The sequence below is a fragment of the Diabrotica virgifera genome, chromosome 4, assembly GCF_917563875.1.
Source record: "Diabrotica virgifera virgifera chromosome 4, PGI_DIABVI_V3a".
Taxonomy (NCBI): domain Eukaryota; kingdom Metazoa; phylum Arthropoda; class Insecta; order Coleoptera; family Chrysomelidae; genus Diabrotica; species Diabrotica virgifera.
In genome coordinates this window covers 64,870,503-64,887,434 of record NC_065446.1, presented here as the reverse complement: position 1 = coordinate 64,887,434, position 16,932 = coordinate 64,870,503, and the positions used below count along the sequence as shown (strand labels likewise).

General features: G+C 32.6%; 1 protein-coding gene across 1 annotated transcript in view; it reads left to right on the top strand.

Moving 5' to 3' along the window:
* The window catches only part of LOC114325836 (regulator of nonsense transcripts 1-like), a 77,503-nt gene extending 61,099 nt beyond the window's left edge, over positions 1–16,404 (top strand). The window contains exons 2-4 of the mRNA XM_028273966.2: positions 5,277–5,385; positions 6,294–6,552; positions 16,168–16,404. Of these exons, the coding sequence (XP_028129767.1) occupies positions 5,277–5,385; positions 6,294–6,552; positions 16,168–16,348 (549 nt within the window). The 3' untranslated portion in view covers positions 16,349–16,404. The remainder of the gene's footprint in view (positions 1–5,276; positions 5,386–6,293; positions 6,553–16,167) is intronic.
* The last annotated feature ends 528 nt before the right edge of the window (positions 16,405–16,932 follow it).

The following is a 16,932-nucleotide window of genomic DNA, read 5'->3' as shown; positions in this document are numbered from 1 at the left end:
GTCATAATGGGTATTCAATCCAAAAATATGTGAAAATAAAAAGTGCGAATAACTCGTGTTACGAGAGCAATGTAGTTTAAATAAAATTAAAGAACTGCAAGATAACAAATTACAGAATTAAGCGTTTATAACTCCCCATTAGGTTTAGCTATTATGTTATAGACGGTTATAGTATTAGGTCTATAAATAGATATGGTAAATATGTACGTATTTACTAAAAAGTATGTTTTAGTTAGTTTATAAAAAAAGTTAATTATATTAAATAATGATTAAATAGAGTAAAAAATATTTGATTTTTGTGTTCTCTTAAAAAAATTTAATTTGTGTTCTTAAATTTGACCCTCGTAGGATAAATACTACAGTGTTCGAGTGAAAGGAGCAGATCATTATCTGTTACCAAATATAAACCGTTTATCCCTTTTCGTAAAATCCGTGAATTGAAGGTCCCCGACCATTTGTGGCACCTTAAGAAGCTCTTTTTTTTTAACATTTTATTAAAATACAGGGGCAATAAACAATAATCCAGACTCAAGACGTGGTCTGAAGGCAGGCGGCAGTTACCGACAGGATGCAAAACACAACCGAAGGCCGGCAATTGCAACAAGGGTTGTAAATGCAGGTTTTTCCTACTGATAAACATTACCATTATAAAAATATACTCTAATCTCTTTATATAGAGAGAAATAATTAGGTCATTAGGTGAATGTATAATGTTAAAATTGGTATCCGTTTGAAACTACATTCTACATTCTGTTAAAATTTTAAAGCAAAAAATATAGTTTCATTCTTCACATCTTTATTTATTTCAATGTACATTTTATTCGAAATTGTTTGGTTCAAATTATTACTACCAAAAAAGCAAGACCAGCAAGACTCTTGCAGCAAGACCAAGACCAAGAACAAGACCGGCAGTGCAAGACCAAGACCAAGACCAAGACTGCCTTTTAGCTGCAAGACCAAGACCAAGACCAAGCTTGCAAGAACAAGACCAAGACCAAGACTAGCCTGGTCTTGGTCTTGTTCTTGTTTTGCTCATCACTAAAGGTGGACAACATTAATAACTGGGTAAAAAACAGAAGAGTAGAATAGAACGACCACATAAGCTGAATGACGACAAATAGAGTAGTAAGGACGGCGAGAGACGGTTCCCCAGTAGGAAGAAGATCAGTGGGAAGATCGCGAAAACGATGGAATGACAAATTACTGAAGGCACACTGAAAAACAGACAGAGTCATGTCTACACAAAAAGAAGAAGAAGAAGACAGATAATTTTTCATCTTACTGCGCTGTCTCCTTTCCAAGGTTGGCGATCCAAATGGCAATTGTAGCTTTGGAAACTGCTGCACGAATAATGAAATTGGTTTAATAATAATACAGAATTACCATTGTATTACATTATAGCGTACTAGATAGCAGAGTAGGTACAGTAGGAAAAATGAAAGAATACCCATGAACGAACATATAAAACACGCTGTATTTTCCTGTCACCGAGTCACAACGAAAATTTTCCAGTGCAAGTACATGTAATAATTATTGTTACATGTACTTGCACTGGACAATTTTCTTTGTGATACGGTGACAGGAAAATACAGCGTGTTTTATATGTTCGTTCATGGGTTTTCTTTCATTTTTCCGACTGTATATAGTTTTTAGAGTCATTGCCGCCTGTGTTCTGGTGGTTATGTGTTTTCTTGGTTGGATGATCTGGACGACCGGTTTAAATACCTTTGTCACCTCTTCAGTCTCGAGTCGTTGACCAATAAGTATTCCTCCAAGGACACATACAGCTCCCTTAACAGTTTTGGAATTTTGTGCTTTTTCAGACGAGACCATAATCTATTCAAAAAGAGATAGCCGGCTAATTCGTATTTGGCGAAAGACGACAAGAGCTGCACAACTAGTACATGCCCCATTGAACATGCATGGGATGTTCTCTCCAGTGCTGTTCATGTCCGAAGGAATTTTCCTAGAACCCATCATAATATTTTAATTGCCTGTAGAGAAGAATGGGATAATCTGCCACATGAAATGATTGATCGGCTTCAGGAAATGATAAGAGCTAACTGTGGTTGGAGAAGAGATTGGGAAAACTTGGGAGAGAGATGGGGAGTGGAATTTAACACAGAGTAGGAAAATAGAATTTTTGGGAAGATAAGTTGGAATAGGTGATAGGAGCCATTCGTGTTGGGATAAGGGAAAGAGCATTGGAGAGAGCAACTAGATCAAATTTCTGCAATCATTATAGAGAGTTAATGGGACTCGGCGTTGACATGGGTTATATTAGGAATGAGGTGAGTTTTAATGATAATATAAGGTGGATATTCAAGATTAGATGTGGAGTATTGTATCTCAATGATAGACCTGGTAGGGCTGATGATAGGAAAAAGTGTGCTTTGTGTAATGAGAGGGAGGTGGAAGATATTTTGCATTTCATGGGATGATGACCGATACTACGTGAATACAGAATGAAGTGGTTCAGAAAAAGTAGATTAGATAGGGAAGAATTGTTGGAACTTATGAGAGGTTTGGGCTGGAGGGAACTGGTTGGATATACAAGGGATGCATGATGCATGGAAGTATAGGTACAATCTAGTGTTGGAATATAACTATTAGACTCATGACATTCTATTTTTCTTCTTCATATATTGTGCCTCTTCGCCAGTTTTTAACCGATTTTGAGATTGTATTCACGACATTCTAATAGGTAAAATTTAATCTATACTTCACAATTAATGAGTGACCTTAATTAAAATTTAATTTAATTAATTGATTGGTTGACTTACCTGTTAAGGAAGGACAATCATAATTGTCCTATCTTACATTTCGAACATTTGTACTAATTGTAGTGGCATTTTCTGGCCGCTGATCACAGTTTAAAGAAGAAGAATAAGAAAAAAGAAGATATTAGGCTTCTTGACACGTGACGTGGGCACATCACTGTTTTTTTTTTTTTTATTTTGATCGCACAAAAACGGGTGGGTTCGAAAGAATCAAAGGGAGGGAGCGTACAAATGTTCGAAATGTAAGATAGGACAATTATGATTGTCCTTCCTTAACAGGTAAGTCAACCAATCAATTAATTGTCCTTCACATTACATTTCGAACATTTGTACTAATTGTAGGCTGTTGAAAGATTAAGCAATATTGTGCGATAATTAAACAAAACTACATTGCAATCCAAAAATCGATACTTTACATTTTTTTTTTATTAGGAACTTTACAAAAAAAGAGAGAATATATTAGAACAATTAAGAGTAATGTTTTTAAATAATAAGAAAATTACTGTTCTTATGTAATAATAATAATATAAACATATAATTACAAATGTATAACAAACAATAAACAAACGCAGAAGCATATATGGACTAAACAGACAATATAGTTTTTGCAAAGAGTCCGTAATCTTTTGCTAGAGGTTTAGCCTTTTTGCTACATCTGGCAACATTTCAGAAGCATTAAGGTTAGTTTTTAATGGGTCTTCCCCATTTAAGTTAATCATATTTAGATAAATAGATTCTTTCTGTGTAGGTACCTCTCCAATGAAAAAATCTTCTGTTTGTTGTTGCGACTCCTCAATAAGTACTGCTGGTTGTAGATCTTCACTTGCCCCAAAATCTTCAATTATGCTCAAATTGCATTGGATCTCATTGTCTGTATTATTTAGTGAAACTGACGGGCTATGCACCTCCACAATGGTTTCTGTAATATTATTTTTAATATTTTGACAAAACCAAACAAAAATTTAGTGTAAGTAAACTTGTTACGCTTGAAAAGTGAAATCAAGGTAAAATGTACAAAAAAAATATTTAAATAAATATTATGTATTGTATTTTAAATTTCTGGGCTACTATAATATAGAGCCTAAGAAATAGGAGCATCTCAAATAAATCATAAAGATTTTCTGGGCTATTAAAACATACCCGCTCCCCTAGTATTATTGTTTGAAGACAAGCCAAACACAAATTTTGTGTAAGTAACTTGCTATTCTTTTGATGTAAATTCGAAGTAAAATATGTAAAATTAGTTAAATAAAAATATATTCCATTCTATACTTCTGGGCTAATATAAAGTGCCTCTGAGAAATAGAAGCAGGTCACATAATCATAAAGATTTTCTGGGCAACTTAAAAGTACCCTCTGATTTATTGTTATATCCTTAATTATTTAGTCTGTATTACTTTGGACTACCTCAAGGCACCCTTATTGAGACAAACAATATAATTTTTCTTTGCAAAATGTGACGTTTTTGCATGTCATTTATGTTAACCCATTTTCTACGAAATAAAAATTAATAGGAAAACCAATGCAGTCCGGCAACATAGTGCCTGTTTTTTATTCGAACAGGAAGATGGCGAAAAAACAGGTACTACGGCAACAGAAAAATATATTGATAACAACAAAATAAAAGTCTCCATGTTTGAAGTTGATTAAAATTGTCACTTTGTAAATAATTAATAAATATAGCTCTATTTATTCACGCTAAATTTAATTTAACTACCATAAGAAAATCAAAAAAAAATATCATATAAATACCTTTTCATCCATTTTCTCTCTCAACTTTACCAATTTCTGTTGCAACTCTTCATATTTCCGCCGCTTTCGGGATAAACAATCACTCTTTGATGACCTTTTTGGCATTTTAAACGCTTTTTAACAATTTTTATAAAATTATTTCGAACACGCGTGTGATCAGCCGCGCACAGAAAAAAAACAGTGATGTGCCCACGTCACGTGTCAAGAAGCCTAATATCTTCTTTTTTCTTATTCTTCTTCTTTAAACTGTGATCAGCGGCCAGAAAATGCCACTACAATTAGTACAAATGTTCGAAATGTAATGTGAAGGACAATTATGTTTATATGTTTATTTTAGTACATAATACTTTATAAAATTTCATTATGTATTCTGGTGCCTGGTGTAAGCTTATCCCGGCAAGGGAATTTCACTGGAAACTATGATAGTTATCATTTTTTTTATATTCATTAGTTATATTTTTTATTAATAATTGTTAATTTTATTGTTAGTTATAGAAAAAAAAATGTTGATTTATATTTTGGCCAGCCCCCCAGACGACCAATGGTCATGGGGGAAAATGTTTTATTAGGTGAGCTATTATGTTACGTTAAGCATTACTGTAGTTAAAAGCAATAAACATTTCTGAATCTGAAATCTGAATCTGAATCTGAAATGATTGATCGGCTTGTTAAAGGTCGCATCCAGGCTTGCGTTGATGCCCGTGGTGAAAATACACGAATTAAAAATTGTAATAAATTTTTTAGATTTTGGTTTTTGCTGTATGTGCTCAAGTCAGCTTCGCTCAAGGGCCTTCACGGAAAAATCTTTATGCCAGTATATTACAAGATGCTAGAAATGAGCCAACTCCTGACGGTAAGTAACTATTTTATGCAAGTTTGTATTATATGCTGCGTATTTTTATCATAGTTTCTATATTATGTCATACCAGAACCTTCACACATATGTCGTGCTTTAGCGTCTCCATCAAGCCTTCTTTTGCTGCGCTCCCCACTGCTTTCGGGAACTTGCGACTCAGCAATTCTTCGTATTGGATAATTATCATTTCGACGTTCAACATATCCTATTTATAATACTACTTTAGTCTTCTTCCTTATGTGCCTATTCGTGACGAATGTTAACGATCATCATGGCAATCTTTATTTTAGTTTTTCCGCGCAGCAGCGTGGAAAAGCTGCACAATAGTTGTGTTGAATCAATTTCTGAGGTTCTTCAACTAGGATGTTCTTCTTTTCCCGGACTGGGCTGTTCAAATATTAGGATGGCTTCTAGGAAGGCATTTCTGGATCTACTTTTTTCGATACGTGTTGTTGTCTTTTGGTTGTTGGTCTATCCCTCATTTATTATGTTCCCGAGGTAGATGAAGTGCGTCACATTTTCTACAAGGGTTTGGTTGGCGTAGAGTTGACCTTTTGTTATCTTTTCAACAAATAACTTTTGTTATCTTTATCTGTTCTGATAAAGACAACTGATGTTGTTTATCCGGTACCCGTTTGGTAGAATAGCTTTTTCAGTTCCGTGCAAAGCTATTATAAATAAATTATAGATAAATATTCTTTCAATTTGAAGATTATTGGAGATAAAATACAGCCTTCTCTCACTCCACGTATGATTTTAATATATTCGATGTATTTACCTTTAATTCTGAGATTTGCGGTCTGATTTCAGTAACAGTGACTACTTTGGTAATATCCCTAAATAACCTAAATAAATTCATATCCCTAAATAGCCTAGATAAGTTTATTAATTAAATTAGTTTTTAGGTACATTCGGATATCTATATAAAACTGAAGATGGAATCACAAGTTCAGCTAGAGGAGGTCCAAATGGTGTCATTCAAGGTGGATTTTCTTATACAGATCCAACTGGTTTAAAAGTAAATATTAACTACAATGCTGGATCAAGAACAAGACCTTCTGCTGTAGAACCTTCACAAAGACAACAATCAGCTCCAAAATATTATGATAATCAAAGTGGGTCTAGACAAGCTCCAGTTTACAGAAATCAGCCTCAATATTATGAGTAAGTAGTTCTACGTATTCGTTGGTTTTGGAAAGGATTTATTCCCTTAATAATTGATAGTACTTATTCTTCTTTAGCCTTAAATAATCCAACTTTGGACATATGCCTCCCCAATTCACTATAGTGTTTTCTATTTTGCGCCACTTACTTCCAGTTGTGACCTCAAGTCTTCTGAATGTCATCAGCCCATCTCATTTGTGACCTTCCTTTGCTTCTCCTTCCTAACCATGGTCTCCATTGTTATATTTCGTGATTCCATCTTTTATCCTTCAGTCAATTATTTTGTCCTGCGAAGCTCCATTTTAATTTGGCAGCATGTTGGTTTTGCTTCTAATCCATTTGTTTGTTTTTTTGTCTATACGTCTCACCCGAGCATTGATCTTTCCATCGCTTTACTATTTTATCCATATTGATATATTTATGATAGTACAGACCAGGCAAAAGTGTTAAAATTTTAAATTAATCTATGCAGGTATTCCTTAAAATAAATAGTACCAAAAGTGAAATTATATTTAATGATAATTTTTTACAACTGACATAACTGTGGAACTTCTTATTCTTCTCCTTCTTCTTCTTCTTCCTTCTAGTAAGTAGGCTTTAAAGCCTGTTTCTTCTTCAATATTAGCCTCCTAAATTGTTTAAGTTAGCGCACCATCTTTTTCTTGGTCTGCCAATACTTATTCGTCCATTTAGTGACTAATCTCGTGCTATCCCCTGCCATTCTACTAATGTGTTTGTTCCACTCCTGTTTCCGTTTTGTCACCCATCCATTTATGTCTTCTACATTGCATGATCTTCTTATGTTTTCGCTTCTCTCCCTACCCAACAGACTTTTCCCTAATATTCGTCGGAGTATTTTCATCTCTGTTGTTTCTAGTAGTCGTCTCGTTTTAGATGTGTCAGGTCTTGTCTCCGCCGTGTATGTCAATAGAGGTCTAATTGCTGCTTTATAGATTCTTGCTTTTGTCTCTTTTCTTAGGTGCTTGTTCTTCCAATTGTGTCATTAAGAGATCCCGCCGCTTTACCTGCTTTGTTGTTGTACTTCCTCTTCAACATCTCCGTAACTGGTTATATATCTTCCCAGATATCTAAACCTTGCTTCCTGCTTTATTATTTTCCCATCAACTTCGATTTTACATCGTAATGGGTATAGATGTCATACATTTGGTTTTTTTTGCTGATATTATCATATTGTATTTCTTGGCTGTTGTATTGAAGATGTGTGTTAACCTTTGGAGATCGTCTTCTGTCTCGGCGATTATTTGGCGTCGTCTGCATAACATAATATGTATTTAAATTTCTTTATTCCCCATTCTATAACCATGACCTTTACGTACTGCTTCTATTATTTCGTCCATTATTAAAATAAAGAGCAGTGGGCTTACTAAGTCACCTTGTCTGACTCCGCTTTGTACTGGTATAAACTGCGTTAGTTTTCCATTTATCTTTGCCTGTATTCGATTATGAAAATAGATGTTTTCGATGGTTTGTATAATATTGAATGGTATGTTTCTTCTATACAGTAAATGTAAGACGTCTTCGATTTGGATGCGATCGAAAGCCTTTCTCAGGTCTATAAAACATAGATATGCTGGTGTATTGTACTCAATGGCCTTTTCTGTGATTTGTCTCAGTACAAATACGGCGTCTACGCAGGATCTTCCGGATCTGAATCATTGTTGTTCATCTGATAAAGTTGTTATTTTATTAATTTTGTTGATTAGGACTTTTGTGGTTAGCTTAAGTGCGGTGTTCAGTAAATTTATACCTCTATAACTGTTGGGGTCTTCTTTGTCTCTTTTCTTGAATATTGGTATCATTATGCTGTTTCTCCATGTGTCTGGTATCTTGAAGTGTAATATTAATTTTTGTATAAGTTTTTTCATCTCTAGGGCTATACTTTCTCCTCCGTATTCTAGAAGCTCGTTGTTTATTTCGTCTGGTCCTGGTGACTTTCTGGTTTTGAGTGAATTTATGGCTATCTCTACTTCCTGAAAACTGATTTCTATTTAGTGTCTTAATTCAGTTAGGTTATTGTTTTGATTATTATTTTCCTTTCCTTTGAACAGTTCCGTCAAGTATCTTTCCCATTCGTTTGCTGGTATGTTATTGTATTCCTTCAATTCTGCCATTTCTTTCCGTTGATTTCTTATGAATCTCCATATTTGTTTTTGTGTTCCGTAGAAGTCGCTTTCCACGTTTTTTGTAAACTGTTCCCAGTGTTCATTTTTTGTTCTTCTTGCCAATTGCTTTGTTTGATTTCGTATTCTTCTATAGGAGTCTCTGGATTCTGGAGTGTTTGATGTATTATACTTCACGTAGGCCTCTCGTTTCTCTTTACATTTCTCTTTTATTTATTTTCTGAACCATGATGTATTGTTGTTATTTCTTTTGTTCAGTATGACTTTGCGTTTTCCTAGAGCTTCTGTTGCTGCCTCTTCAATGTTGTTTTTAATTTTCTCCCAGCTCGCATTTATATCTTCGATGTAGTCTATTTGTTTAAGCTGTATCTTTTGTGCTAGCCTCCTTTGGTACATTTCTCTTGTAGAATCGTTCCACAGTGATTCTACATTGAATTTTTCCTCGGTGATTTCCTGTAGAAAATGTTTTAGTGTTATTTTCATTCTTATTTTTGCTAGGACAGGTTTGTGTTCACTCCCTGCGTCTGCTGAGTTTAAAGTTCGAATATCTAGCATCTGTTTTGGGTGGAGTTTTCTATTAGTGACTATAAGGTCAATCATAAGTTTGTGCTCCCTGGAGTTTTCAAACGTATATTCATACTGAAGCTTATTGTCGAAAAATGTATTACTGATTCTAAGTTCGTTAAAAGACGTTAAAATTACAGAGATTAGACATGAGTTCTCCATTTACGGATTTCTTATTATGATTCCTATATTTTCCTGATGTATACCATTTCCGTAGATATAAGTCTTGCACTGCCTAGTCCTTTTTGTCTTTCTTTGAAGAATCAAGTAGAAAAATCCGTAAAATTTTTGATATTTATTATTAAGTATACCAGATATTCCATCTATTGAGTTTTGCATGTTTTGATTGTTATCAGAATATCACATTCCTAATGAAATCTGCACAGGGAGAAAATACAATATATCATAAGTCAATATATGCTGACAATTAGGCGTTTCCCAATCAAAAGTTTTACAGTTCTACAATTTTACGGAGTATTAAGAAATTAAAAAAAAAGTAAAAAAAGGCGGCAAGCTTTGGTTGCCAATATTAAAAGAAGAAGTCAACAACAAGCACATACCAATAATAGCGGAATAAAGGAAGTCGAAGAACAGAACAAATAATTGATAGTCTCGTACACAAAAATGTGCAACACACAATACACGAACACACATCTATGTAGTTAAATTTAAACAACTTAATTTACACAATGACATAAATCACCGAACTACACAAGCAAAGGAACACACAATAACATACAAAAACATTTAGAATTTGATATTTCTAAGAATAGTTTTTGAGAAAGAATAATCCTTTTGAGAACGATTTCCAGAGTGGAAATCTAAACGTCAAACATTAGTTAATTAAAAGTGTAATTCTCATTACACCAATAATAATTGTAGCTCAATCTCATATAAACATAATAAGTACTTAAAGGATAGTGCTCTAAATCGTTAGTAAAAATAGACAACTTTTAAAAACTAGCTCCAATGGCTTGAATACATTATCAATTTGTTTATTTTTAAAAAAATATTTAATGGAATTTTGCATTATTACTCTGGGCTAATTAGCAAAATTCATGGAAAAGTTATTTACCAGCAATTTTATTGCTGGAATCGAATTATAAGATCCTATATATTAATAATATAGATATGCAAAGTCCGCAGATAGTGTGCTACTTTTTTTATAAACAAAATGGCGCCGACAAATCGTATTTTTTTCAATTATTGCTATATAACTCCGAAGATTTTAACTTTACAACAAAAACACCTAAATAAAAATTCACCGCAATTAAATTCTGCATAAAGACATGTTTTTCACGATTTGCTCCGACGAAAATTTTCCTCGGAAAATGCGGGTTTTCCTAACAAAAACTATATTTTTCAAATAAAGTTTTAGGTAAGTAATTATTAATCAATAATTAAATATCTTAGTGACATCAAAGATTTCTTGGTATAGATTGTAATTCCAGAAGCCGGTGAAAATTAAACGAATATTTTAGCAACAATTCAATTGTTAATTAACAATTTACGATCGCAATAATAACCAAAATAATCATGATACATTGATCAAACTTATAAAGATTATAAAGATGAGATGCTTGTTTAATATTTTATCGACAAAATATAAATTTTTTTTGCATAATCTTTAAATTTTGAAAAAAAAATAGTTATAATACGTTGGTCTAATTAGTAAAGTACAAAGAAAGGTTATTTACCAGCAATTTTATTGCTTTAATCGAATTATAAGATCCCATATATTATTAATATAGGTATGCAAAGTCCACAGATAGTGTGCTACTTTTTTTATAAACAAAATGGCGCCGACAAATCGTATTTTTTTCAATTATTGCTCTATAACTCCGAAGATTTTAACTTTACACCAAAAATACTCTAATAAAAATTCACCCCAATTTAATTCTACATAGAGGCATGTTTTTCCCGATTTGCTCCGACGAAAATTTTTCTCGGAAAATGTGGGTTTTCCCAACAAAATCTTGAATTTTCAAATAAATTTTTTGGGCCAGTAATTATTTATCAATAATTATATAGCTTGGTGAAATAAAAGCTTTCTTGGTATAGATTATAAATTCAGAAGCCGGTTAAAATGAAACGAATATTTTAGCAACAATTCAATTGTTAATTAACAATTTACAGTCGCAATAACAACCAAAATGATCATGAGACATTGATCAAACTTATAAAGATTATAAAGGTGTGATGCTTATTTAATATTTTGTCGACAAAATATAAATTTTTCATTTTTTTGCATAATCTTTAAATGTTTAAAAAAATTGTTATAAACAAATTAACATTTCTTAGAAATTGTTTATTATATTCTAATTTTAAAAAATACTTAAAATGCGTATTTCATAGGTCTTGAAAATGAAGGCTTTAAAAAATTTTCCAACCATTTGCAAAAAAGTTAGGAAACAGCAAAATAAATATACGATATCTCCATTGTTTATAATTTGTTTTAATTGTTTCAAAGCTTAAAAGTGAGTCTATGGTACAATCTAATTACTCACAAAGAGTATCAAAAATTAGTGCAATGGTTATATTTTAATCAAAGATTAAAAATACTTTTTTTTTGTAAATTTTAGCGCGAAAGTAGACTTGATACAGAGCCGGAGATAAAATGTTCATTCGAAGCGACTGACACGCTTAAATTCGCGCGAGTTGTGTATGTGGGCGGGTAGCTACGGTACTGTATTATTCTACTTTCGCGCGTGTAAATTACAAAAAAATATATTTATAATCTTTAATTAAAATATAACCATTAAGCTGATAATCGATATTGTTTTATAAATAATTAGCTTGGGCTTTAAACTCACTTCTACGCTTTGAAAGAATTAAAAAAAATTATTAACACCTGAGTAATCGTATGTTTATTTTGCTGTTTCATAACTTTTTTGCAAATGGTTGCAAAAGTTTTAAAGCATTCATTTTCAAGATATTTGAAATGCGCATTTTAGCTATTTTTTTAAATTATAATATAATAAAAACTTTCTGAGAAACGTTAATTTGTTTATAACTATTTTTTTAAACATTTAAAGATTATGCAAAAAAATAAAAAATTTATATTTTGTCGACAAAATGTTAAATAGGCATCTCATCTTTATAAGATTTCAAAGTTTGATCAGTGTATAATAATTATTTTGGTTATTATTGCGACCGTAAATTATTAATTAACAATTGAATTGTTGCTAAAATATTCGTTTAATTTTCACCAGCTTCTGGAACTATAATCTAAACCAAGAAGTCTTTTAAGTCACCAAATTATTTAATTATTGGTAAATATATACATATCTAAAACTTTATTTGAAAATTAAAGATTTTGTTGGGAAAACCCGCATTTTCCGAGGAAAATTTTCGTCGGAGCTGATCGAAAAAAACACGTCTCTCTGCAGAATTTAATCACGGTGAATTTTTATTTGAGTATTTTTGTTGTAAAGTTAAAATCGTCGGAGTTCTAGAGCAATAATTGAAAAAAACACGATTTTCGAGCGCCATTTTGTTTATAAAAAAAGTAGCACACTATCTGCGGACTTTGCATACCTATATTATTAATATATAGGATCTTATAATTCGATTCCAGCAATAAAATTGCTGGTAAATAACTTTTCCCAAAAATGGCCCATTCTCCGATAATCAGCCCAGACTATATGTACTATTTTAAAGGATATCAAATAAACGAGCAAATTCTACAGTAGAAAATTTCAATTCATTTTTTCTACCTCTCTATCTATGTAAAGATTTTTGCAGCTGTCGCTGCCTTCCTTCTATTTCTTCCGCCTATTTCTTCTATCTATCTATCTATCTATGTAAAGATTTTTGCAGCTGTCGCCGCCTTCCTTCTTTAAACCAACGTCTCCAGTCGTTTCTGTTCCGCCATTCTCCGTCTCTAAGGTCTCGTCTTTCCATAGCCTCGTCCACTTCATCTCTCCATAATCTTCGGGGTCTACCCCTTCATCACTTTCCTATTGGGCTCCAATCCGAAATCTTGGATATCCACCTTGTAAGATCTTCTCATCTCACATGTACGTACCAAATTAAACGTTTTTCTTCGATGTAGCTGAGGATGTCTTATTCTAGTGACATTCTTCGTTTTATCTCCTCATTTCTAATGCGATATATTCGTGTTACTCTGCAGCTTATTCTCATGAACTCAATTTCAGTTGCTGTAATTTTGGACCTGTTTCGTTTGTTTATTATCCAATTCTCTGCTCCATAGGTCACTATACTACGTACCAAGGTGTTATATATTCTGTTCTTTGTATTTATGGTAATCTGTCTATCCCACAATACCCCGTTCATTTGTTTCATGCATGTTCTTGTCTGTGCTAATCTGCTGGTTATGTCTTGCTCGGTGGTTCCATTCTTTGAGAGTATGAATCCTTAGGCCGTTCGCACATGAGGCGACGCTCGAACTACTCGACTCTCGACTCGATTCCAGTCACGTAGATCTCTCTTCGTCAGTAAAGTTCCTTCGTTGTGGCATTGAGCTCCGTACACGGAGCGTTTAGGATTGCAAATCTCCTCGTCTTGTACGACTCTCTTCGCTTGCGATCCGTAGTGCACGAGAAAGTTCGAGTGAGGCGCACGTTTCCAGCCATATAGGCAGTTTATTTTATTTGTTTCCTTCGATTTTTGTTGTTTTTTTGCGCTGAATGAAATTTTACTTTTATTTAAAGATCGGTGCATGTTATGTTCGTTGATTGTAGTACTACCTACTAACTTTGTGGAAATATATTGTTTGTAATATAAAATTTTGAAAACATTGAACTTCTGGTTCTAGGTGTTTAATATAAAATTCGTTGGGGAAGTAGAAAAATGTCCTCAGTATAATGCTCATAATAATAAAAATGTAACAATACCGTACTTTTCATAGATCGGAATAGTCATTTTGGTTGATATATAAATAAAGAATGTGTGTGTACTTTGTACGCACGTAAGAAGTTATACTTCTACTACATATTATGTGATTTTTAAGACAATACCAAAAATTTTAAAAATAAAATAATAAAACGCACACAAACACATTGAAAAATGCCACAAAGAAAAAATGATTTCTGAACGATAATAATTGTTGGCAAAAATTTTAAATACGCATTTTCTGAAAAAAAATTATATAAAAAATATACTTACAATCATAAAATGCATAAAAAAATAAAAAAATAAAAACTTGCATCGGGAATTTCGGGGCGCTTTGATTCGTAATCGAAGCCTAGACTCACTCGTCCAATTCCACATTATTTGTCATATGGAAAAATAGGGTAACTGAACGTTTTACTGTTTGACAGTTGTTTTGAATATAATTAAATTATGTAGTTTAAATTTTGTGGAAGAAAATATTAAAATATAACAAAACAGTAAGAAAACAATATATTAGATGAAGATTGGTAGAACTTTTGTTGGTAATCAAATTAAGTATGTAAATCAAAGCATTACATACTTACTAGATAAATAAATCTACGCCAAAAAATCATAATTTAACAATAAAAATCGGACATAATTTGGGATTTCTCTCTAAAATTCCCATTCTTGAGAAAATAAATGTACAGTAGAGCGTCGATTATCCGAACGTCGATCAACCGAACGACCGCTTATTCGAACTATCGACTCCCGCGTCCCGCACTCGAATACCGAGCAAGCGTTAGTAATTGACGCTTAAAATATCTTCAATTTTCTTCAATATTGTATCCAAAAATAATTATGTTGTTGCAAAGACTGCACTTTTTTGTTTAGTTGCTAGTTGTCATTATCAAGATATAAATAAATATGTAGGTATATAAATATGGCTTTTATTCACTTGTGCATAAATATGTATGACTATAAATATATATCAATATATTGTAGTTCGATTATCCGAAAAAATCGATTTTCCGAACACCTATGTCCCCCAATTAGTTCGGATAATCGACGCTCTACTGTATTTCAACCTAATTCAAATGTATAATTACAATATGATTATAATAAAAACTACTTGCCAAATTAGAATGAGTTTTCCTTGTCCAAAATAGTCCAAAAGTCCAAAAATATAGGTACATGAAAACTATTTAAAAAGGCAGTATAACTATTAACTAACTTTTGTTTGTTGTTTCTTTTCACACAAATTTTAAAACGCAACAACCATAAATAATCAAACTCCAGCTGTGCCACAGCCGCCATATTGAATAATTTTTGACATGTCATTTGAACATCCAATCAGAACAAAGTTATAATGCGCATGCGCTCATAGGTTTTAACATACAAAAATTCACCCTCATATCGCCGGTAAAGAGGTATAACTTCAAAAATGCGTTCTTCCTAGTTGGAAGATGTGATCAAACTGAATCGACAAGTGTGCGGAGAGCAATCGCTTGTGACGCAGGGTTCGTACAAGACGAGCAAGACGCGCGAACTTCGAGACGTGTCTTTGATCGATCCATGTGCGGACGGCCTAAGTATTTCAATTTTTTTGCCGTTAATTTCCCTATCATCGCCCATTTCTAAGTTTCTCACTGATTCTTGTTCTGTTGTTAAGTATTCGGTATTTTCTAGGTTTTTCCAGTCCATTCTTTTGTGTCTACATTCTATAAACTTTTAAATCATATCTTGCAAAATTCGATAAAAATATATAATTTCGTGCTACAGAAAAAAGCAACGATTTTGATTGCATTTTTCGCCCGTTCAGCATTTGTTGGCATGTCGTCTTTTTAAAAACGCTAAAGTCGTTTGTGCTTTATGCTTTATGGATAGAATTTTTAAATTCTGTATATCGTCAAATTAACTCCTAGAATTATGCCAACATACTAAAAAATATTCATAATGTATTCTTTCCATATTTTTGCACTTACTTGCCTGCTCTATGTATAAATGGTCAATATTTGGCTCTCTACTACTACCAATTTATTTTGACACATAGTTATATGCATTATTTTATTTTTAGACAACCTTCTCAGGACTATCAAGAATACCAAGAGCCACAATATCAACAACCTCAACCACGTTACAGGCCAAGACAGCCAGCATACATTACAAGGCCACAAAGACCTGAAGATGTATATCAACAGCGAAGAAATCGTCCCATAAATAATGAAATTTACGACGATTATAATTATAATTATTAAAACTTATAAATTGTATTATTAAAATTTAATAAATTAGTTCTAAGATTTTTATACAATACGTTTTTGTTTTGTTTGTAGCTTTTTAGCAGCATTGATATTGCCTCGCTTTTTTTATTGGGTGTATTGAATAAAAATAAGTGTTACCTTAGAAGAAGTAACTTTTAAACAAAAGCTAATACTTATAAGGAGATTACTTATTTATATTTGAATAAAATTAAGTTTTTTCTGATAAGGTAATGCTGAAAAAAACAGTCTGAAATTTAAGTATATACTTGTAGGTGTTAACTTATGCTTCTAAGTTTTTACTTTTAAAATTGTCTTGTGATTTATATCTGCTTTAAATATCTAATTTAAATATTATATTCTTGTTAAATATTGTTTCCACTATTGACTGACGTTTTGCAGCTCCTCTTTGACGGATGTTATCTACTTCCGCTTCATTGTGGCGTACATCATAGAGGCCCTGTAGGTTTCCAGTAGTTCAATTTCGGGAAACTCAAAATCATCGCGTAGATGTTTGCAAATATTATGCAAAAGAGCACAACAAACAATGATTTTTGGAACTTTTGCCAAAGGCTGTACTT